The following is a 24617-nucleotide window of genomic DNA, read 5'->3' as shown; positions in this document are numbered from 1 at the left end:
TGGGTTCTTGCCTTGGTGTACCAGAAGAATCGGATCACACCTGGGCTTAGAGAATGAGTGCAAGGTTTTATTGAGTGGAAGTAGCTCTCAGCAGATGGGGGAGCCAGAAGGGAAATGATTTTCCCCTGGAGTTGGGCCGCTCAGTGGCCCGGGTCCTCCTCCTACTGCCCCGGCCAAACTCCACATTGTTTTGCTGGTCAATGACCTGTCCTCGTGCTGGTGGTGCCTGTCGGTGTGCTCCCGACGTCCTCTCGACATCCACCCAGTTGTATGTTCCTCCCGCCGTGTGTTTCTGTAGACATCCAGTTGCTTGTATCTTCTTCCACTGATCCGCTCCTCTCGACATCCAGCTGCTTGTGTGCCTGCCTACTAGGGTCTCGGGATTTCTATAGGCACAGGATAGAAATGGGGGTGTGGCAGGCCAGGGTGCTCTTGGAAAATGCAACATTTGGGTGCAAAGGCAGGAGTGCCTGTCCTCACCTAGGTCCGTGGGCACAGGCCTGAGGGTGGAGCCCTAGCCAGGGACCCACCCTTCTCTACCCAGCACTTCCATAGCCCCCTCCCATATCACTACCAGCATGCTAAAATACCAGAACAAGCAGAGAGTCTGGGGTCAGACGAGGGGCAGATTGCCAAAACTCAGGTTCCTCCACCGTCGTGAGGGGTGACACTGCCCACCTCGCTGGGCTGTTGTGGATCACTGAGATAGTCCACATGAGGATGCAGCATGGGGCATGCTCCACGTCAGCCTTTAGAAATGTTTATTTACTGGGCCGGGCACGGAGGCTCACGCCTGTAATCCCAGCACTTTGGGAGGCTGAGATGGGCGGATCACGAGGTTAGTAGATCAAGACCATCCTGGCTAACACGGTGAAACCCCACCTGTACTAAAAAATACAAAAAATTAGCCGGGCGTAGTGGCAGGCACCTGTAGTCCCAGCTACTCGGGAGGCTGAGGCAGGAGAATGGCATGAACCCAGGAGGCGGAGCTTGCAGTGAGCTGAGATTGTGCCACTGCACTCCAGCCTGGGTGACAGCGAGACTCTATCTCAAAAAAAAAAAAAAAAAAAAAAAATGTTTATTTACTGCCTCTGAGCTCCCATCTCCAGCCCTCAACCCCATGACCAGCATTTCAGCTGCCTCCCTCTACATTTATCAGAATGAAATCAGCATGGCACCATCAAGGGAGGCCACCTGATGCCCTTGAGGACACCCAGCCTGGGCACCATCCAGTCAGGACATAGACCATCTCCTGTCTTCTCTCCCCTGCCCCAAGGAAAGTGCAGGAGGGCAAAGTGGGGATCCCTGATGCTAACAGCATGTCACAGGCAGGCGTCTATCAATGTTGACAACTTGTTTTATGAGTGACGTTTAGTACAACGCTTACAAGAAAATCCTCCCTCAAAAAGTCTAATAAAGGGCTATGTAAAGGCTTATTTGGCACCTCTGTTGGAGAGGACTTCGTAGCCAAATACAGCGGATGTGGGAGGTGCATAGCCAACGTTTTTATTGGTAATCATCTTTTTGTTCACAGAAGTGGGGTGGTGTTCAAGAGCCGTATGCCAGGCAGAGGTTAGCTTTGTTCTCCTGGGGTTTTTTGTTTATTTTTTTTAAATCCTAAAATGTCATTGTGGTTTGTTTTTCATTTGGAAAGTGGAAATGGCATCTCATGCAGTGCAAATGCACAGAACACTTCGTGAGTGTCAAGTTACTGTGGTGTGAGCTGAGGATTCTTAAGAAGTCTCTCAACAACTGTCACAGATAGGTACATTCCCATTTTAATGAGGCTCAGAGAAGTTAGCACTACCAAGCCTGCGTGATTCCGAACTGGGCACTCAAACATCATGCTGGTGGGATACTGGGATATTTGTAAGATGCACGAGAAGCCTTAGGTGCACTCATATCTTGCTAGGTCTTCTGGTCGTCTTCTTTTCCCTTCATTATAGTTGCTTTATCTCCCCAGAATCCTGTTTCTTCAGCCATCTTAGCACATCCTTCACCCTTACCATATAGTGTTGGCAGCAGAAGGATGACCCACAGAGTAAGAGCTATGAGAGCAGAGACTGTGTCTGGCTTGATCCTGGGCACCATATTGATGCTGAACTTAGTGAGGGTTACTACTGGGTTGCCTAAGGAGGGGTGAACCGGCCCAGGTCAGAAACAGAGCAGGTCAGAACTCCCCTGCTGATCAGTAGTGGGATCACACCTGTGAACATAGTCAACTTAGTGCAACCCTGTTGCTTATTTAACTAAAAAAAAAAAATTGTTTTGGCCGGATGTGGTGGCTCACACTTGTAATTCCAACACTTTGGGAAGCCAAGGTGGGCAGATTACTGGAGCTCAAGAGTTCGAGGCCAGCCTGGACAACATGGTGAGCACATTTAAAATAGGATTTTGTGCAGAAAGAGATCATTAGAAATTCATATACTGTGCAACAAGAGTACATGTTCTAGAGGGAGACCTGCCCTAATTAATACCCAGGATAGAAAATAAGTACAGGGCCTCTACTAAAAATACAAAAAATATTAGCCGACCATGGTGGTGTGTGCCTGTGGTCCCAACTACTTGGGAGGCTGTGGTGGGAGGATAACTTGAGCCCGGGGGGATGGGGGCGGTGGCGAAGGTTGCAGTGAGCGAAGATCACACCACTGCACTCCAGCCTGGGCAACAGAGTGAGATCCTGTCTCAAAAAAAAATTTTATGATGATGATGAAAATAATAATGTTGAAAATGAAAGTGGTATAAGCATCCTTCTTGCGACTGTGATTCCAGGAGGGAGATGCGAACCTCCCGACCACTGTTTCACATGGCCTCCCTGCTTCCCCAAGCCATGCTGCTTTCTGGGTGTTCCAGTGTGCTGACTCTCAGGGCACTTTTGAGCCACTGATTCATTGAACTAAATTCAGTGACTGCTCTTGGATTTGGGGTCCCGATGAAGACGTCTAGTACTTGGAGCATCTCCAGGGTGACCCACTCCCTGGGATGTCACTGGGCATGGACACCTAGAATCTCCCTAAATAGTCTATTTACCCCTCACTTGTAACCCAACATCAGCTTCTTTTTGTTCAGTCAGATTCTCCAGCTGAGAGATTTGGGCATTCTCTCTGGCTTCTACGGGTGCTGGTGGTTGAATGAAACGCCCTGATCAAGATCCGGGCTAGACGCTGGCATTGCAGAGCCTGAGCTGTACAGCAGAGTTCCCATATGGTTGGAAGACGAGCCTCAGAGAATTGGGAACGTGTCAGCCAGTCCTACCCAGTGCCAAGTAGCACAGATTTAAAGATTTCTTGATACTCCTAGACAGCTGAGCTGAGATTTTATCATCAGCCACAAACGCAGCCAGCCCATTGCCGCCTTGGCAGCATTTGTGGAATTAATTGGAGCACTGAGCTGACAGGACACCAGTGTGGGAGTATCTAAGAACTTTTTCTTCAGTGCTTGTGTTGTGTTCTGTGTTGAATTGTGTACCCAAGGTTTCTGGGAGTGAATATTGCCCTCTACTGGGACACTAACATTTTTTATTCAAGCAATCTAGCCAAAAGTGTTTCTATTGACGGCAGTGTTTCTAACATGCTTGGTGGAAACGGAAATATTTGTATTAATGAGGCTGAATATTGAGAGTTATGGGGGATTTCCCAGTTTCAATGTACTCTTGCCTCCCACCTGCTGTAGGAATGTGAAGGAGTCAAATCTTGTGTGTGTTGTTGGTATTCAAATAATTCACCAGAAACTTTTCCCTGTACTCATTTCTCCCCTGGATATTAATTAGGGCAAGTCTCCCTCTAGAACATGTACTCTTGTTGCATGCTATATACGTTTCTGATGATCTCTTTCTGTAGGAAATTCTATTTTAAGTGTGCTAATGGAACCTTATTTTAAAGCAAAGTCTCCTTTTCTAAAATCACTCCTAATACAGTTATGATTGTAATTGTTAGTACTCCAAACCCAAATTTCACTCTATTGGTAAACCTTATAGTAATCTTATAGTCCATGGGACCTCTAAAATTATTTTAGTGTAATAGAACTAAATGGTGAATAAATTGCCAACAATTTTACTTTACATTCTACAGGAATTAGCAAGTAAGGCACTTTGAGTTTGCTAGGGCAATGGTTTTCCACAGTGACCCACAGTTATAAATCACCTTGTAGAGCAATACAACTTACCTGTATGAATTTGTAAATAAATATTTAGACATACACATAGTAATGAAACAAAACTCTTAAATTGATTTACTTTGTGCAGTACACTTTGATATTTTCTATTCTTTTTGCTTTCTTATTTCCTCCTTCCCTCCCTCTTTTTTTTTTTTTTTTTTTTTGAGACAGGGTCTCATTCTGTCGCCTAAGCTGTGGTGCAGTGGTGCAGTCACAGCTCACTGCAACCTCCACCTCCAAGACTCAAGTGATCCTCCCACCTAAGCCTCCCTAGTGGCTAATCCCTCCTTCTTCTTTTTTTTTTTTTTTTTTTGAGACGCTCTGTTGCCCAGGCTGGAGTGCGGTGGTGTGATCTCGGCTCACGAAGCCTCAACCTCCCAGGCTGAAGCAATCCTCCTACCTCAGCCTCCCGAGTAGCTGAGACTACAGGCACACACCACCACTCCCAGCTTATTTTTGTAGAGGTGGGGTTTCACTATGTTGCCCAGGCTGGTCTTGAACTCCTGGGCTTGAGATCCCCCGCCTCAGCCTCCCAAAATACTGGGATTACAGGTGTGAGCCACTGCACCTGGCCTCACTTTTCTTAAGCATGTATTTGAGAATGGTGGAACACTTTGCCCTGCTTTATTCACATGTGGTTGACAGAAATTCATTGACCTCTTCTGTACCCTGGGCACTTTGCTAGGCACTGGGGATGGACTCAGGAACAACATGGTCCCATCGCACAACCATCGTGCAGTTTGACAGGGATGGGGACAGCTCGGCAAGGAGACCCCGGAGGGAGTGGGGCAGGTGGCTGGCCACCCCTGACAGGCTGCCTCCACTCTGGTATGTCCTTGGTCCTCTGCTCCTGGGAGTGCTGTAGAGGGGAGGGGTGGGGAGTGGGGACCACAAGGGCCAGTTGCCACTGACCATTTGCTCACATATATATACACAAACCCTGAAGGAAGTATTGGCCAGCTCTGTGATAACTAATGCACTTACGAGTCCCTTTATAAGGTCACTGAGGGAGTAGTTTTTCTTTTGCGTGGTTGTCCTCATGGGGGCACAAGAGAAGAATTAACATTTCTCTAATATGAGTCAGATTATTCTATTATCCAAAAGAGAGAGTCTAGGAAGTAATTCATTAATTATTATTGAGATTGGGTCTCACTCTGTCACCCAGGCTGGGGTGCAGTGGCAAGATCTTAGCTCACTGCAGCCTCCATCTCCCAGGCTCAAGTTATCCTCCTGCTTCAGCCTCCTGAGTAGCTGGGACTACACTTGCACACTACCGTGCTTGGCTAATTTTTTTGTATTTTTTTTAGTAGAGACAGTGTTTCGCCATGTTGCCCAGGCTGGCGGAACTTCTGAGCTCAGGAGATCCACCCATCTTGGCCTCCCAAAGTGCTGGGATTACAGGTGTGAGCCACCACGCCCAGCCATTCAGTAATTTAAACGAAAAAGAACACATGGAAGGTTCTGAATGATGAAAGTTTTCTGTTTATTTGGGCTCTTGGTTTCTATTCCCCTCGTATCTACCTATTCTCAGCCTCACATTGCTCACTTGCTGTATGAAGCCTCGCTTCTGAGGTTGTCTCTTTTCCCTACATTGGTTGAGGCTGCAGAGAAAAACACCTCATGCACTGTTTTGTGCTGGCATTAGTTACCTGAAAACTTTCAAATAACCCTGATCTGCCCGTATGAGATAAACTGAGCGCAAACACTGACTGCCAGGCCCTGGCTACTCAGAGAGGATGGACAGCAGCCACAGCACCCAGGAGCTTGTTAGAGATGCAGGCCCAGGGTTCACACTCTGCATTCCAGCAAGACCCCAGGTGATTCAGTGTGTACGCTAGAGCTTAAGAAGCGCTGGGCTATGCCAGTCCCAGCCACCTGTACTCTTCCCAAGTGTGGAGAGAAGCACCCCAGGTTGCCGTTTGTTCTTATCCATTCCCAGTTGCCTGAGGCACATGCCTGTCAGCGGGAGCAAAGGCTCCCTGCTCCCCCGACACCCAGCAGTGCTCACTGACCAGCTCATCTGCTTTCCTAAAACTCAAATATACATTTCCATAAGTATCTGGGTCAAATTCAACATTTGTCAGAAACAGGCTTATTAGGTTATGGCTGAAATACAATGAATGATACATATTTAAGGTATACAATTTGATACGTTTTGACACGTGTCTACCAGTGAATCCCCAGCCCCAGTCATGATGATAAACATCCGTCACCCACTGACGTTCTCCATTTCATTCTCCGTGTCCCATTGAATTCTCCCTGCCATCCCTAGGCAATGACTATCTGCATTCTGTCACAATAGGCAAGCTTGCGTTTTCTAGAATTGTACATACACAAATGGAATCATACACTATGGCCTCTTTTTTGTTATTTATTTTGAGATTTATCATGAGTACTTTGTGTACTGTATCAATAATTAATATCTTATTGCTGAGTAATATTCCATTGTATGAATATAACACAGTTTCTATACTTGTAGATTTTTCAGAAACAGGGGGTTGTTTCTACTGTCTCACAGTTGCATAGGCCAGAAAGTTCTGGGCTGGCCTTTTCTGTTCTAAGATGTGATTTCAGGCAGTGGTGGAGCTGGCATCAGACAGCCGCTCTCCACAGCCCAGTTCTCATGTGCCCCGACCATGCATCCCAGAGGAGCCTTCCCGAAAAGGGATGCCTGCTCTCCCAAAGGCTGCAGGCTGAAAGGACACACTGCTGCCTTTGGGAGCTACCATAGGTAGGAATCTCTGTCCCTTCCTGAGAGCAGACCAAGGCACGGGTCCATGAGGTGACCTGCCCGTGGCCGGCAGCTGCACAAGCCCATCGCCTTCCTGTGCTCTTCTTCCTGTTTCTTGCAGAGTTCTTGCCCAGTATTGCCAGCATCAGTGTCAGCCCTCTGATGGGCAGGAAGTCCACTGCTGGTGTCCTGCGAGAGCACAAAGCCTCCCTGGGCCCAGCCTGAGTCTTGTCTCAGGGAATGGGGAGAGCAGCAGGTTTGGGGTCGTGGGGATGCAGGTTTGTATCAGTGGTGCATCCTTGGATGACAGAGTGATTCAGGGTGAGGAATCAGTTTCTCACATGCTTCCAAGGTTGACCTTGGCCTCTGTGTGCTATGCAGACCCTTGTTTAGTGTCATAAACCACAGCACCCACCTAACACTCTGGGAAATGATTTTTGTTTTGCAGGCTCTCCTAGCAGGCATGCGGAACCGTGAGAACAGCTCGCCCTGCCAAGGCAATGGCGAGCAGGCCAGCAGGGGCAGGAGCTTGGGCTCTGTGTGGCCAGGAGAGGAGGAGCCCTGCAACGATGCCACCACCCCTTCCTACAAGAAGCCTCTGTATGGCATCTCGCACAAGATCATGGAGAAGAAGAATCCTCCCTCGGGGGACCTGCTAAACATGTACGAGCTCTTCGAGAAGGCAAACGCCAGCAACAGCCCCTCGTCGCTGCGGCTCCTGAATGAGCCACAGAAGCGGGACTGTGGCAGCACCGGGGCAGGCACTGACAACGACCCCAACATCTACTTCCTGATCCAGAAGATGTTCTACATGCTCAACACCCTCACGTCCAACATGTCCCAGCTGCACAGCAAGGTGGACCTGCTCTCGCTTGAGGTGAGCCGCATCAAGAAGCAGGTGAGCCCCACCGAGATGGTGGCCAAATTCCAGCCGCCCCCTGAGTACCAGCTCACAGCTGCGGAGCTCAAGCAGATCGTGGACCAGAGCCTGTCAGGGGGGGACCTGGCCTGCCGCTTGCTGGTGCAGCTCTTCCCCGAGCTCTTCAGCGACGTGGACTTCTCCCGAGGCTGCAGTGCCTGTGGCTTTGCGGCCAAGCGCAAGCTGGAGTCGCTGCACCTGCAGCTCATCCGCAACTATGTGGAGGTCTACTACCCCTCGGTGAAGGACACGGCTGTGTGGCAGGCCGAGTGCCTGCCCCAGCTCAACGACTTCTTCAGCCGCTTCTGGGCCCAGCGGGAAATGGAGGACAGCCAGCCCAGTGGCCAGGTCGCCAGCTTCTTTGAGGCAGAGCAGGTGGACCCTGGCCACTTCCTGGACAACAAAGACCAGGAGGAGGCCCTGTCTCTTGACCGGAGCAGCACCATCGCCTCAGACCACGTGGTGGACACGCAGGACCTCACTGAGTTCCTGGACGAAGCCTCCTCACCAGGCGAGTTTGCCGTCTTCCTCCTCCACCGGCTCTTCCCCGAGCTCTTCGACCACCGCAAGCTGGGTGAACAGTACAGCTGCTATGGGGACGGTGGAAAGCAGGAGCTGGACCCGCAGCGGCTGCAGATCATCCGCAACTACACCGAGATCTACTTCCCCGACATGCAGGAGGAGGAGGCCTGGCTGCAGCAGTGTGCCCAGCGCATCAACGACGAGCTCGAGGGCCTGGGGCTGGACGCGGGCAGTGAAGGCGACCCCCCGCGTGATGACTGCTACGACTCCTCCAGTCTGCCCGACGACATCTCAGTGGTCAAGGTGGAGGACAGCTTCGAGGGCGAGCGGCCGGGCCGCCGCTCCAAGAAGATCTGGCTGGTGCCCATCGACTTCGACAAGTTAGAGATCCCCCAGCCTGACTTCGAGGTGCCCGGCGCCGACTGCCTGCTCAGCAAGGAGCAGCTGCGCAGCATCTACGAGAGCAGCCTGTCCATCGGCAACTTCGCCTCGCGCCTGCTGGTGCACCTGTTCCCCGAGCTCTTCACGCACGAGAACCTGCGCAAGCAGTACAACTGCAGCGGCTCCCTGGGCAAGAAGCAGCTGGACCCGTCCCGTATCAAGCTCATCCGCCACTACGTGCAGCTGCTCTACCCGCGCGCCAAAAACGACCGCGTCTGGACCCTGGAGTTCGTGGGCAAACTGGATGAGCGCTGCCGGCGCCGGGACACGGAGCAAAGGCGCTCCTACCAGCAGCAGCGCAAGGTCCACGTGCCGGGCCCTGAGTGCAGAGACTTGACCAGCTATGCAATCAACCCGGAGAGGTTCCGGGAGGAGTTTGAGGGGCCCCCGCTGCCCCCCGAGAGGAGCAGCAAGGACTTTTGCAAGATCCCCTTGGACGAGCTGGTGGTCCCCTCGCCTGACTTCCCGGTGCCTTCTCCCTACCTGCTGTCTGACAAAGAGGTGCGTGAGATCGTGCAGCAAAGCCTGTCCGTGGGCAACTTTGCCGCCCGGCTCCTCGTCCGCCTGTTTCCGGAACTCTTCACCGCCGAGAACCTCCGGCTGCAGTACAACCATTCCGGGGCTTGCAACAAGAAGCAGCTGGACCCCACGCGGCTGCGGCTCATCCGCCACTACGTGGAAGCCGTATACCCGGTGGAGAAGATGGAGGAGGTGTGGCACTACGAATGTATCCCCAGCATCGATGAGAGGTGCCGCCGCCCCAACAGGAAAAAATGTGACATCCTCAAGAAAGCGAAGAAAGTGGAGAAGTGAAGGCCCGTGACCTGCCCAGAGATTCGGGGTCACCAGAGGCTGAGTGATGGGCACCCTTGGGACTGAGCAATACTTGGGAGCACGCCTATGGCATCCACAGACAGGCACCTTATGTCCGTGGGGAGTGGCTTACTACATTTGCACACGTAAACACCCACCCAACCGCAAGAAAGAAGCCTTGAGTTTGGTCTCTTGTACTTACAACTTCTGTCCTATGTGCCCCGGCGGGGCAGCCTGAGTGTGAGGAGAGCAAGCTGTGAGGGCAGGGACCAGAGGGTAGGGGTCCTCTCTCCCTGGTTGTGCCCTCCCCAGCCCCTCACAGCTTAAAATGCAAACCCAGCAACTCTCTTGCCCCTCTTCCCATATTTTACATCTTCCATTTTTACCAATTTTTTTTTTTTTTTTTTAATTAAAAAGAAACCCTTAAAAAAATCATTGGGCTCTTTGGGGGCCATTTTATTTAGAAAAAAAATCTCTTTAAAAGTGCCATGTTCGTGCACAGTGGCTTATCATAGCTTCAGGTGGCATGGATACTGATTTTACTGACCTTGTTTTTCACATCTGATTTTGGAAGAGTCAAGATGTCCCTTGGATGGCAGTAGAGGGGATGGAATAGTGCGAAGTCCTTTACGACCACATGCAAGTTTTCCCTTCTGCTCTGGTGCCTGGGAAGGCTTCCGTTCAGCTTGGCCTGTCCTTAAGGCGCGTTGGTAGAATGTGTCACTCTGTAGGCGAGAACACTGGATGATGATGATATGAATGTAGACAGCCGTGGAAACACATTCGCAGTGTCTCCATCTGAGCCGTGTCCTTCCACTGCCCCCATTCCCTCTCCATACATGGTTGCTGGTTGGAGGGAGTGGACATGTTTCCTTGGAAAACAGTGCAGGGGCTTTTGGCTTCTTGTTAGATTTAAGGGTGGGCCTCTTTGAGCTCACCATGAACTGTTTACTTTTCCGTGTGTGTGTTTGTACAAAATCCAGGTTCCGGGAGCTCTGTGGTGACTTCCCCAGACCTCAGTGTTAGCTCCTCCAGGCAGCACTACATCCGCATTCCTCAGGGCGGGCCCAGGTCTGGGCCCCTCTTGGGGATACCAGGCATTGGAAGGACACAGGCCATCTCAGATGGGGTACACATGTCCCTTCCCAGGGTCCACTCAGAACTTTCCTCTTGGATTCTCTAGAAGGTCCTGCTGTCCTATACCTGGCCACCCCCTGCCTTGGGGGGCACATGTCTTCGTTCTCTCCCAACTGGGAATGTCAGGCTCCTGCAGGCCAGCTGCATCCTCTCCAGGAGCACCAGCTGGGAGATTCTCCGACAGGTAAAATCCTTTAAAATGATACTTTTACCTACCTAACTCTGGGGGCCAAATGCCTAAGAGGGAAAGGAAACAGTCAAATGCAAACAATACGTCACACCAGAGTCCTGGAAAATTAATTGAATCACACAGGGTAGTCATAGAACCCCTGTGGGATGACTTAATATTTTGCTACTTTAAAATGCAGAGATAATAGAAACAATCTGAATTTTCTTCATTCAGCTGATAAGGACTTCAGTCCCAGTGGCTGTATGACATAATTTTGCCTGTACCCAGGAGCATTTTTTAAAATATAGGATTTTAAAAGCAATGTTAAGTTGCTGATCTAACTAGTAAATTTGCTCCTAAGTGTCATTTACAGATTATTTCTGTTGAAACTGCAAACATTTAGAAAGGCACAGAGACTGAATGACTCTCTGTCACACACAGCTACTCATGCACACACGCACTGCTTACTAAAAGCTGAAGTGAGATGATGGGGGCCTACACGAATAACGCGTTCAACTTCTTTGTGCCTGGAAAGGAGGGACTGGAGCAGCCAGGAGACTCACTTTCCCCCCTCGCTTGGGCCCTTCTCTATGCCTTAGTCTCTCCAGCACATGCACACAGCATGCACACACACACACCCTACCCAAAGACAGCTGTGGCCCTCTCCCACCACCTCCCCCTTCCCACCGCTGGTTGTTGGGGGCTGGAGGGGGGAGGTCCCTTGGAATTTGTTCTGGTTTCTAGGATGTAAACAAGAGGACTCCAAGCCATGAATTGCCCTGCTTTCTAGAGGGTGGAATGTTGACCCTGCAACTTTAGAAGCACAATCATTTATTAATAATTTTTTTGAAACTCCCATCTACCCCGTTAGAGAAATCAACAGGTTCTAGGAATTAAATATGTCTCTTTGTAACCCAGAGCATGTTCAATTTTTGGAAACCGTATTTCAGTGATTTTCTTAATAGCTTTCATGTGTAGGGCATATTCCCCCAGAATCTTACAGTCCCTTTCTGTGAAGAGAAGTGGACACACCTGGGAACTCTTCCCATCTCTGGACTGTTGTCAGGAGACGCCTGCAGGTCCTTGCCCCGTCTGTATGGTGTCCTCACTTCTCCATCCATACAGGTGGCTCCAGTGGGCATTTTTTTATTTTAAATTTTTTACATGAAGCAATAGAAGTACAAAATACTTATTTTTTCAAAATTTAATGTGTTCCATGAAACCTGTTGGCAATCCCTTTCCTTCCCCCACATCTAAATTCTTTGGTTTTTAGTTGTTTGTTTTTTGGATTTTTTTTTTTTTTTTTGGCCTTGTATCCCAAGGACTAAAAAATTAGCACAGACACGTTTTGATGTTGAATGAACTAGTAAGTCACAGTAGGTGGTAGTCTTCATTGATTTCTCTGTAAGTTTTTAAAGAATGTATGAAGATAGTCATGAATGTACTGAGTGTTCGCATCCTGTTTCAGTTCACCTTGGCTGTGTCTACAGGACAACAAATGTTTGACAGGGAATAAAGTCGTGTCTCGTGTCATTTGCGCTAGCGTGCCCCTCCCCTTTCGGTGTTGGCTCCAAACCTTCCTTTACTTTTATGTTTGTGGGGAGGGGGGAACCACATCAGCAGCAATCATCAACCAACCAACCAATGGGATCTACTTAGTGGTGAATAGATTGGCTATTTAATTGGTAAAAGTTGCTGGTCTGACCACACCACAGCATGACCACTGGGTTCCTTTAGAGATGGCCTCCGTTTCCAACCTTCCCCCCAAATGTTTGCTTCTTGCCCAGTCGAGAGGGGATCTCGAGACTCCGAGTAGAGGTCGTGAGCTTGCACCCCTCCTGGCTGTGTAGATAGACTGTATAGATATATGAAGTGGGGTGGGGGCCAAGGGGCTATTACTGCTGTTTGGAAATACTTGCCTCTCGTAGATCCAGCCTTAATGTTTTTCTGACATCCTAGTAATAGCAGACCCTGCACAAAGTGGATATCAGACTTAATACTGTGAGGAGACAAAATAATGAGAATAGTTTTACCAAAGATAATGAAATCTCGCATCATGTCTGCATTTTACCATAGATTGGAGTGCATCCTTAGGAAACTGAATGTAACAAAAACCCAGGACATTTTTGGAAATTGTATGCTCTCTAGCAACTTTGTGTGAATTTTTATACAAACACTGTTTTATGAGTTATATAAAATGTTATAAAAATAGAAAAACATGGTCTCGTAACATGTTATTTTCTTAGAGCACTGGTCTCTCAGAATACGTCTTGGTCTATTTGTCTTTCTGCGTGGCCTCCTCACCCGCCTTCCAGGGGAGAACGTGAATATTCCGGGGGATTTCAGCTTCTGGGGTTTCCATACTCTAGGTATCAGGGGTACAGCTCACAGGATTTCAGTTTGGCCACAGCTGAATGAATGAGAAATTGCCAGATAAATCTTCCAAACCATTTCTCCACAAACCACTTCCTGGCCATGTAGTGGGAGGCTCGTTTGGCTTTTTTTAACCTTTCCTGGTCAGGTGCCAGGCCAGTCCTGCAAAGCCAGCAGAGTTTCATTTTCATTTAACTGCCTTTTTTTTTTTTTTTTTTTCTCCCCACTTTGGATCAAATGGGTTTTACTTTCCCCCGCTGCAACCCTGCTAGAGTGCAGTGGTAAAATCATGGCTCACTGCAGCCTCAACTTCCTGGGCTCAAGTGATCTTCCTGCCATAGCCTCCTAAGTAGCTGGGACTACAGGCCCACACTACCATGCCTGGCTAGTTTTATTATTGTAGAGATGTGACCTCACCATGTTACCCAGGCTGGTTTCAAACCACTGGCCTCAAGTAATCCTCCCACCTCAACCCCCAAAAGTATTGGGATTACTGGTGTGAGCCACTGTGCCTGGCCTCATGTATTATTATTTGCAAAAAGGGATGTTTTCTGTCACCTTTTCTTCTCTGGCTAATTATAAATCATTAAACTTAATATTTTATAGTAATAATTAGGCCAGGTGCGTTGGCTAACGCCTGTAATCCTAACACTTTGGGAGGCCAAGGTGGGTGGATCAACTGAGGTCAGGAGTTTGAGACCAGCCTGACCAACATGGTGAAACCCTGTCTCTACTAAAAATATAAAAATTAGCCAGGCGTGGTGGCGCATGCCTGTAATCTCAGCTACTTGGGAGGCTGAGGTGGGAGAATCGCTTGGACGCGGGAGGCAAAGTTGCAGTGAGCCGAGATCATGCCACTGTACTCCAGTCTGGGCAACAGAAACTCCGTCTCAAGGAAAAAAAAAAAATATATATATAATATATATAAATATATATATAATATATATAAATATATGTATAATATATATAAATATATATTAATATATAAATATATTATATATATAAATATATAATATATATAAATATATAAATATATATTTATATATATATTTATATATAAAAATATATATTTATATATAAATATATATAAAAATATATAAAATGTATATATATATACGTATTTATATATAAATAGTAAAAATCCTATCTTAAGATGTCAGAGAAACTTCTTTGGCCCAGGGATCAGAAGATATAAAGTAGTTGGTGGCTCGTAGTTGAAACACTTACTACAGTGAGTATTTGCTTATTTGATAGCCTTGAAATCTATACAGCCAGCACATCTGTGCTGTAAACCTCAGCAGGTGTGCCTTGGGGGTGGACCTGAACCTCCAAATGCTAAATCCACTAACCAGTTTAAGCAGGAAGTGAGGAAAAGCTAAATTCTTTGAGACTCTTCTGGCTGTGGGTGTCTTTGTTTTCTTCCAAAAAGAACATTCACAGAGTATTTCAGTGAGAGTATACTTGTAAGATCTAGTTCTCAGAAATAAGAACTCGACACCAGATTATCATGATCATTGGAATGGTGAAATGCAGTGGACTCTAAGGGGCTTTCAGATAAATCTGGAATATCTGGGCTGGCGTGGTGGCTCACAGCTGTAATCCCAGCACTTTGGGAAGCCGAGGCGGGCGGATCACTTGAGGTCAGGAGTTCGACGCCATCCTGGCCAGCATGGTAAAACCCCGTCTCTACTAAAAATACCAAAATTGGCTGAGTGTGGTTGTGAGCACCTGTGGTCCCAGCTACTCAGGAGGCTGAGGCGGGAGAACTGCTTGCACCTGGGAGGTGGAGGTTGCAGTGAGCCGAGATCACACCACTGCACTCCAGCCTGGGCGACAGAGACTCCATCTCAAAAAAAGAAAAAAAAAATTTGGAATATCTGGCCGGTGGTGGAGAAAGGAAAGAACAAGCATTGCTTCTGACTGGGATGGCACCAACATTCATTGAGTATATTTTATGTGCCAGACACTGCTAAGAACAGAACCTGGGCAACATGTTACCCTTTCAAAAGCCTTGTGAGGTAAGTACCATAATTATGCCTTGTTAACAGGTGAGAAAGCTAGGGACGCAAATGGTGTCTACATTATCTCATTTGCTTCTCATAAAAACTCATTGCTGTGGTCACTGTTATTAACTCAGTTTTATGGTAAGGAGAGAAGTTGGTTTCTTGCTCAAGTTCACACAATTGGAAAATGGCGGTGCCAGGATTTGAGCCCAAGTTTGGCCTCTGATTTCCATCATACTCAAGCCACAATACACAAGACTCAGATCCTAAAACAATTGCAAGTCAGCAGTGGTGTCTATCACTCCCATCCTCTAAGCCCCAGTGTGTCTGATCTTAGATATAAGAGTGCTGGTTTTAGAATTTAGTTTCAATAACAGAGCCTTGGGAGCTAATGAATGTAAATAATAGAATTAGGGTGGGCGCGGTGGCTCACGCTTGTAATCCCAGCACTTCAGGGGGCCGAAGTGGGTGGATCACCTGAGGTCAGGAGTCGAGACCAGCTTGGCCAACATGGTGAACCCCACCACTACTAAAAATACAAAAATTATCTGGGCATGGTGGCATGCACCTGTAATCCCAGCAACTGAGGAGGCTGAGTCAGGAGAATTGCTTGAACCCAGGTGATGGAGGTTGCAGTGAACTGAGATAAGCCACTGCACTCCAGCCTGGGTGACAGAGCGAGACTCTGTCTCTAAATAAATAAAATAAAATAATAGAATTAAGCTAATTCTAAATAATTACAACAATTGTGAACTTTTTTTTTTTTTAAGAATGTGAAAGTAACTGCTGTAGATCGGGTTCCCTAGGAGCAGAGGCTGAGACTGAGATTCTTAGGCCATTAATTGAGGGCGTGCTGTCAGGAGATGGGACTCAGGAAAGGAAGAGAACTGGGGAAGGCGAGAACCAAGATTGTGGTCTCTGATGCAGTCTAGCCACATTCTCCTCCACGAGGAAGCCCTGCAAAGTGAATTGTATGGCAGAATTAGTTCTGGTTGAGGCAAAGGGGCTGGTGGGTCATTGTCCAAGGTCTTCCCTGGGAAAGGGGTAGTGTCCCTGTCCCTTTGGCCAGGACAAGGCTCCAGAGGTGCCGCTATGGTGGTTAGCAGCCAGCCCTCAGCAGCCAGGGCGTGGGTGCTCTGGTAAAGGGGTTTGGGTGGGATTCCGTCTGCATCCACTGCTGCAGTGGGTTTCAGAGTTTACCTGCATCAGAATCACCAAGGAACAAGTTAAAAGAGATTGCCATGAACCACCCTCAGAGATTCTGATACAGTGGGTCTGGGGTGGGGCCCAAGAATTTGCATGTCAAACAAGTTCTCAGGTGATGCTGGTGCTGCTGGTCCTGGAACCACAGGGGAGGACCAAGGCACTACAGGTATCTTCCCAAAATGTGCTGTGTGTGGTAGAGAAACTGAAAGGTTAGCATTTTTCTGGGTATTAGTAATATAGCTGAGTTGAAATATGTGGTTTCCTGTTGTATTCAAATAAAACTGACTGCTGCTTTTTTTTTTTTTTTTTTTTTTTTGAGACGGAGTCTCGCTCTGTCGCCCAGGCTGGAGTGCAGTGGCGCAATCTCGGCTCACTGCAAGCTCCGCCTCCCGGGTTCACACCATCCTCCTGCCTCAGCCTCTCCGAGTAGCTGGGACTACAGGCACCCGCCACCACGGCCGGCTAATTTGCTGCTTTAACTAAATCTTTAGCTTAGGAAACTAAATCTTAGCTTTCACGCTGGTGGGAAGAGGCCGGTTTACTAATGCTTCAGCATCAGGGCTTATGGGCACTGGCCACATACAGCACTTGACAGAATGTTTCTTCACAGGGAAGGCTGTCTATTGATTTTAAGGACTAAGAATTCATTTGTTCTTCTAAACCGTCTTTGTATTCCTGATGGTGAACTGTGTCCCTAATAGAGGTTGAGAGCGTGTAATGCCACAGCCTGTCCTTCCAGGAGCTCCTACAGTGTGAGTCCTGTGGATTCAGAAGTGACTACGGGTCTTGAAATCAGAGTTCTGTTTCTAATAATAGCTCCCATTTTTGAGCACCTGTATTGGGTCAGGGATGTGCTGGGAACTTGATATATGTCATTTCATTTAATCCTTACAGAAACCGATTTTACAGATGGGGAAACGGATGCTTCCAGAGTTAAATATCTTGGCCAAGGTCAAATAGCTGGCAGAGCTGGGGCTTCTAACAAAGGCCAGGCTGACTCCAAAGTTTGTGCTCTTCATTTCTGTGCTGCCACTTATGTAGCTGTGACAAGTAAATCAATTTCTCTGTCTCTCTGCCTTAGTGGTTCCTGTGATTTAACTTGGGGTTTTGCTGACTGTCCACTATTTCTGGGCTTCTGGATCACTGTGGTGAGAGAGTATAACCCAGGAAACCGGCCGGATGCAGGGGCTCATGCCTGCAATCCCAGCACTTTGGGAGGCTGAGGCAGGTGGATTACCTGAGGTCAGGAGTTCGAGACCAGCCTGGCCAACATAGTGAAACCTCATCTCTACTAAAAATACAAAAAAATTAGCTGGGCATGGTGGTAGGTGCCTGTAATCCCAGCTACTTGGGAGGCTGAGGCAGGAGAATCACTCAAACCTGGCAGTTGGAGTTTGCAGTGAGCCGAGATTGCGCCATTGCACTCCAGACTGGGCAACAAGAGCGAAACTCTGTCTCAAAAAACAAAAAGTAAACGCCCCCCGCAAACCAGGAAACCTTTCAATGCCACAGAAAATAGACTAAGGAATGCAGTAAGAATATCTCTGCCTCTAAGGCAATTGATTCATTCAGCAAATATATTTGGAGGACCAGCTATCTGCTGGGCAGTGATCCATAATTCTAACAAGTCCCAACCTCGTGAGTTGGTAGTTAAGAAGTTGGCCAGGCACGGTAGCTCATGCCTATAATCCCAGCATTTTGGGAGGCTGAGATGGGCGGATCACCTGAGGTCAGGAGTTCAAGATCAGCCTGGCCAACATGGTGAAACCCTTCTCTACTAAAAAATACAAAAATTAGCCAGGCGTGGTGGCAAGCGCCTTAATCCCAGCTACTTGGGAGGCAGAGGCAGGAGAATCATTTGAACCCGGGAGGCGGAGATTGCAGTGAGCCGAAATCGAGCCATTGCACTCAAGCCTGGGGGACAAGGGCAAGTCTTGTCTCAAAAAAAAAAAAAAAAAAAAAAAAAAAAAAAAAAAAAAAAAAAAAGCCCATTTGAGCTTGAAGAGAAGGTTCTGGTAGTAAACAGCACAAAACCTGACATCTCTTACCTGAAGCCAGTTTTCAACATGTATGAGGATAGAACCAGACTGGGAAGCTTGGCTCCTCCTCACAGTGCAGACAGCTGAGGCCATCGCAGATGGAATTAGGCTGGGCTCTGGCCTGAGGCACACCTGCAGGACTGCAGTGTTTCCTGACTCCTGTTTCTCCAGAGACTGAAACATAGTTGCTAAGTGTGCTGTGAGTGCTGACAGCGAATTCAAGAGCCCTGGTGTTTCTGGTGTGTGTTTCTGATATAGTTTGTGCTCTTTTTGACACAGGGTATTAGTCATGTCTCTCCTCCTTGGTTTTGATAAGCTGAAATCTTAGCCCAGGCACAGTTCCATGCGTAAAGAGGCATATACTTCAGCATAGGTAAGGAAGGCCCTGGTGGTGGGTGCCTTCTCCTCAGGTGGTTAATGTTGATTGCATTGCTTACATCCAAAGAGTTGGCCACTATCATTTCAGCCCCACCTTTCATTTGTCTGTCTTAGAATCAAGAATTAAAGGATTTAAGTAAAATAAGGGTTACTAAAAAAAAAAAAAAAAAAATTAAGGGATTTCTCCTACAATCCTAACAAAAATTCTACATGCATTCTGTGAAGAAGCGTCTAATAGTGACTCCTCTGAGTGAGACTCCAGAAGCGAGTCCTTACCAGACCTCTAAACAGAAATTCTCCATTTTAGACACCTGTGGTCTGGCCTTGACTGTGGTCTTTAGGATTTCACTTGTCTGCCTTAGGGAAGGTCTCATCAACTTTAAGAATAAAGTCCCATTGGCCAGGCATGGTGGCTCATGACTATAATCCTAGCACTTCGGGAGGACGAGGCGGGTGGATCGCCTGAGGGCAGGAGTTCCAGACCAGCCTGGCCAACATGGCGAAACCCTGTCTCTATTAAAAATACAAAAAATTAGCCAGGCGTGGTGGCGGACCCCTGTAATCACAGCTATTCAGGAGTCTGAGGCAGGAGAATCGCTTGAACCCAGGAGGCGGAGGGTGCAGTGAGCCAAGATCGTACCAAAAGGCAGAAGCAGCAGGCTGTGAGGCTTGTGTGTATAAGAAAGATGTTATGCTGGGTGCGGTGGCTCAGCATCCATACAGAATCCCAGCACTTTGGGAGGCTGAGGCGGGTGGATCACGAGGTTAGGAGTTCGAGACCAGCCTGACCAACATGGTGAAACCCCGTCTCTACTAAAAATACAAAAATTAGCTGGGCGTCGTGGTGCGCACCTGTAATCCCAGCTACTCAGGAGGCTGAGGCAGGAGAATCGCTTGAACCCGGGAGGCAGAAGTTGCAGTGAGCTGAGATAATGCCACTGCACTCCAGCCTGGGCAACAGAGCGAGACTGCATCTCGAGAAAAAAAGTTATGAGGAGTTCATGTTAAAAAATAATCTCTTTACGGCTGGGTGCGGTGGCTCAGGCCTGTAATCCCACCACTTTGGGAGGCTGAGGCGGGTGGATCATGAGGTCAGGAGTTCGAGATCAGCCTGACCAACATGGTTAAACCCCATCTCTACTAAAAATACAAAAAAATAGCTGGGCATGGTGGCGGGCACCTGTAATCCCAGCTACTCAGGAGGCTGAGGCAGGAGAATCGTTTGAACCTGGGAGGCGGAGGTTGCAGTGAGCCGAGATCGTGCCATTGCACTCCAGCCTGGGTGACAGGGCAAGACTCTGTCTTGAAAAAAAAAAAAAAAAAAACAAAACGAAAATTAGCTGGGCGTGGTGGCAGGTGCTTGTAATCCCAGCTACTCCGGAGGCTGGAGAATCCCTTGAGCCCAGAAGGCAGAGGTTGTACTGAGCCGAGATTGCACCATTGCACTCCAGCCTGGGTGACAAGAGTGAAACTCTGTCTCAAAATAATAGTAATATTAATAATCTCTTTACACCTGTATTATACTGGCAAAAATTAGAAAGCTGGGTAATGCCAGGGACTGAGGTGATGGGTCTAAGGCACTCTCCTGTGGGAAAACAGCCAGTGCAGCCATTGTGGTGGATAGAAGTGCTATGTTATTTGTAGAGAGGAGAACTGGGTACAGTTTGGGACAGTGTCACTGGGAGCATGGGTAAGCAAAGTGCATGGTAGATGCACTTTGGTCTTTATCCTGCAGCGGTGAGAAGCAGTGGATTCCATGTACCCATAATGCCATGAATGGATCTTAAAAAACATCCTGAACATGCAAGAGGAAATATAATAATGCCATTTGTAAAATTTAAAATATATGGACAGAACAGCAAAATATGTTTTACAGGAGCATACACCATCACCCCGAACTGAAATGTTTTCTTCCAGTTTCTTTCTTTCTTTTTTTTTTTTTTTTTTTTTGAGACAGTTTCACTCTTGTTGCCCAGGCTGGAGTGCAAAGGCACGATCTCGGCTCACTGCAACCTCTGCCTCCCGGGTTCAAGCGATTCTCCTGCTTCAGCCTCCTGAGTAGCTGGGATTACAGGCGTGCGCCACAATGCCTGGCTAATTTTTTTGTATTTTTAGTAGAGACGGGGGTTTCTCTATGTTGGTCAGGCTGGTCTTGAACTCCCGACCTTAGGTGATCTGCCTGCCTCTGCCTCCCAAAGTGCTGGGATTACAGGTGTGAGCCACTGCACCCAGCACTTCCAGTTTTTTGAAAGCCAGTAATGTTTCTATCTCCTCCCCAACCACTATTGCCCAAATAAACCATGACCTTAAAATTATCCCCCAGGCCGGGCACGGTGGCTCACACCTGTAATCCCAGCACTTTGGGAGGCCGAGGCGGGCGGATCATGAGGTCAGGAGATCGAGACCATCCTGGCCAATATGGGGAAACCCCGTCTCTACTAAAATTACAAAAATTTAGTCGGGACTTGGAACATCTTTATGAAACAGAGAAACATGAAAGCAATTCATAAAGATTTATGGAGCTCTTGCAACTCATTACTAGACCCAAATGATAACTGCCTTTTAACGTGGTCCTGGCAAGGCTTCCTCAGTGAAAAATGTGACCAACATATGAAAAGATTAAAGAAAAAAATGTCTAATGCAGTGGTTCTCAACTGGAGATGATTTTTCCTGCTGGGGAAGTTTGGCAATATCTGGAGATATTTTCGTCGTCATGACCAAGGAGGTGCGGTGGGCATCATGTAGGTAGAGGCCAGGCATGCTGCTGAATACCCTCCAATGTACAGGACAGCAAATACCTATCTGACTCAAAATGTCAATAGTGCTGAGGTTGAGGAACCCTGTTCTAATTAGGGTGACAAGGAAGAATTGTGTTTTTGTTTTGTTTTTTGAGATGGAGATTCGCTCTTGTTGCTCAGGCTGGAGTGCAGTGGCACGATCTCTGCTCACTGCAAACTCCGCCTCCCGGGTTCAAGCGATTCTCCTGCCTCAGCCTCCTGAGTAGTTGAGATTACAGGTGCCCACCACCACACCCAGCTAATTTTTTGTATTTTTAGTAGAGACGGGGTTTCATCATATGGGCCAGGCTGGTCTCAAACTCCTGACCTCAGGATCACCCTGATCCACCCACCTTGGCCTGCCAAAGTGCAGAATTACAGGAGTGAGCAACTGTGCCCAGCCAGAATTTTTTTTTTTTTTTTTTTTTTTTTTTTTTTTTTTTTGATAGAGTCTTGCTCTGTCACCAGGCTGGAGTGCAGTGGTATAATCTTGGGTCACTGCAACCTCCGCCTCCCGGTTTCAAGTGATTCTCCTGCCTCAGCCTCCTGAGTAGCTGGGGCTACAGGCATGTGCCACTACACCCAGCTAATTTTTGTATTTTTAGTAGAGACCAGGTTTCACCATGTTGGCCAGGATGGTCTCGACCTCTTGACCTCATGATCCGCCAGCCTCAGCCTCCCAAAGTGCTGGGATTACAAGCCTGAGCCACTGCGCCCGACCCCGAATTGTTTTTTTAATCTAAGATATAGTTCTTGCTTTCCCAGCAAAGTCTGAAAATATTGCTAGTGTCTGCAGTTTTTAAAGGATGAAACAATTTAAAGTTATGACTTTTGGAAGAGGACTATCCAGCCAGCCATTCTTCTTTTTTTTTTTTTTTTTTTTTTGAGCTGGAGTCCCGCTCTGTCGCCCAGGCTGGAGTGCAGTGGCGCAATCTCGGCTCACTGCCAGCTCCGCCTCCTGGGTTCACAGCATTCTCCTGCCTCAGCGTCCCGAGTAGCTGGGACTACAGGTGCCCGCCACCATGCTGGGCTTTTTTTGTTTTGTTTTGTATTTTTAGTAGAGATGAGGCTTCACCGTGTTATCCAGGATGGTCTCCATCTCCTGACCTCGTGATCCGCCCGCCTTGGCCTCCCAGAGTTCTGGGATTACAGGCGTGAGCCACCGCGCCCAACCCCAGCCAGCTCTTTTACCAGTAGCGGTAATCCTTTCAAAAGAAACAGATCTCCTCTAGGAAACATGGTGCTAATTGCATTTCCCTGCCAAATAGCATTTACTATAACTTGTTAGCTTGAAAGTAGGGAAAAATAAAAAGATAATAAAAAAAGTTTTTAAATAGCATTTACTAGTTTTCCTGGAAATTTACATAGATGGGTAGGCAAAGTTTATTATTTTTAACATTTTGTTAAAAAGTAGACATTTGGGGGATATTATTTTATTCATTTTTTTTTAATTTTTTTTTTTTTTGAGACGGAGTCTCTCTGTCGCCAGGCTGGAGTGCAGTGGCATGATCTCAGGTGACTGTAACCTCTGCGTCCTGGGGTCAAGCGATTCTCCTGCCTCTGCCTCCTGAATAGCTGGGACTACAGGTGCCGCCACCACGCCTGGCTAATTGTTTTTTTGTATTTTAGTAGAGATGGGGTTTCACCATGGCCAGGATGGTCTTGATCTTCTGACCTTGTGATCTGCCCGCCTCCCAAAGTGCTGGGATTACAGGTGTGAGCCACTGCACCTGGCCCTTTTTTTTTTTTCTGAGATAGAGTCTTGCTCTTATCGCCCAGGCTGGAGTGCCATGGCACTATCTTTTTTTTTTTTTTTTTTTGAGACGGAGTCTTGCTCTGTCGCCCAGGCTGGAGTGCAGTGGCGCAATCTCGGCTCACTGCAAGCTCCGCCTCCCGGGTTCACGTCATTCTCCTGCCTCAGCGTCTCCGAGTACCTGGGACTACAGGCGCCCGCCACCACGCCCGGCTGATTTTTTGTATTTTTGGTAGAGACGGGGTTTCACCGTGGTCTCAATCTCCTGACCTTGTGATCTGCCTGCCTCAGCCTCCCAAAGTGCTGGGATTACAAGCGTGAGCCACCGTGCCCGGCCAGCACCATCTTGGCTCATTGCAACCTTCACCTCCCAGGTTCAAGTGATTCTCCTGCCTCAGCCTCCCGAGTAGCTGGGATTACAGGCACCCGCCACCACGCCTGGCTAATTTTTGTATTTTTAGTAGAGATAGGTTTTCACCACGTTGGCCAGGCTGGTCTCGAACTCCTGACCTCAGGCGATCCATCCGCCTCGGCCTCCCAAAGTGCTGGGATTACAGGCATGACCCACCATGCCCTGCCATTTTTTTGAATTTTTAATAGAGATGAGGTTTCACCGTGTTGGTCAGGCTGGTCTTGAATTCCTAACCCCAGGTGATCCGCCCACTTCGGCCTCCCAAATTGCTGCGATTACAGGCATGAACCACTGTGCCTTTGTTTTTTTAAAAAACAGAAGGTTTGAATGGGCCAATGAAACCCTCCCAAGCAGCTAAGTTGAGGTACTAATGACCAATAGAACTTCAAAAAAGCCTTTCAAATGGCCTTTTCTGTTTTCTAGCTACTGTCGATGCATCTTACCTCATACTACACATTTTAACTTTCTTTTTTGAGACACAAGATAGAACAATCAGTACCTTGATCCCCATTTGACCAGTGAGGAAACCGGCTCAGAGAGGTTAAGGTAAAACTATGACCAAGATAACCAATGTGCTAATGGCAGGACTGGGCCTGAACGCCAGGACCCCTGACATCACTAGATTGTGCTGCCCTCACCAACCAGGGTTTCGTAGGTTTTCTAACCACTTTCCAAAGAGAAGTCAAGAGATGGGAAGGAAGGGGGAGGGGGAAGGTAAAGGGGGAGGTGGAAGGAAGGAGAAGATGAGAAAAGGTATGGGCATCTAATTTCCTAAATTATAATTATAAT

The 24617-nt window shown here is 47.9% G+C and overlaps 1 protein-coding gene across 1 annotated transcript in view; it reads left to right on the top strand.

Annotated features, from left to right (window-relative positions):
- Positions 1-9821, top strand: part of BEND3 (BEN domain containing 3) — a 43572-nt gene extending 33751 nt beyond the window's left edge. Inside the window, exon 5 of the mRNA XM_030809529.1 lies at positions 7335-9821. Coding sequence (XP_030665389.1) covers positions 7335-9581 — 2247 coding nt within the window. The 3' untranslated portion in view covers positions 9582-9821. The remainder of the gene's footprint in view (positions 1-7334) is intronic.
- Positions 9822-24617: the final 14796 nt, after the last annotated feature.

The sequence above is a fragment of the Nomascus leucogenys genome, chromosome 3 (genome assembly GCF_006542625.1).
Source record: "Nomascus leucogenys isolate Asia chromosome 3, Asia_NLE_v1, whole genome shotgun sequence".
Classification (NCBI taxonomy): Eukaryota; Metazoa; Chordata; class Mammalia; order Primates; family Hylobatidae; genus Nomascus; species Nomascus leucogenys.
Note: the sequence above shows the minus strand (reverse complement) of the source record. Positions and strands in the feature narration are given on the sequence as shown.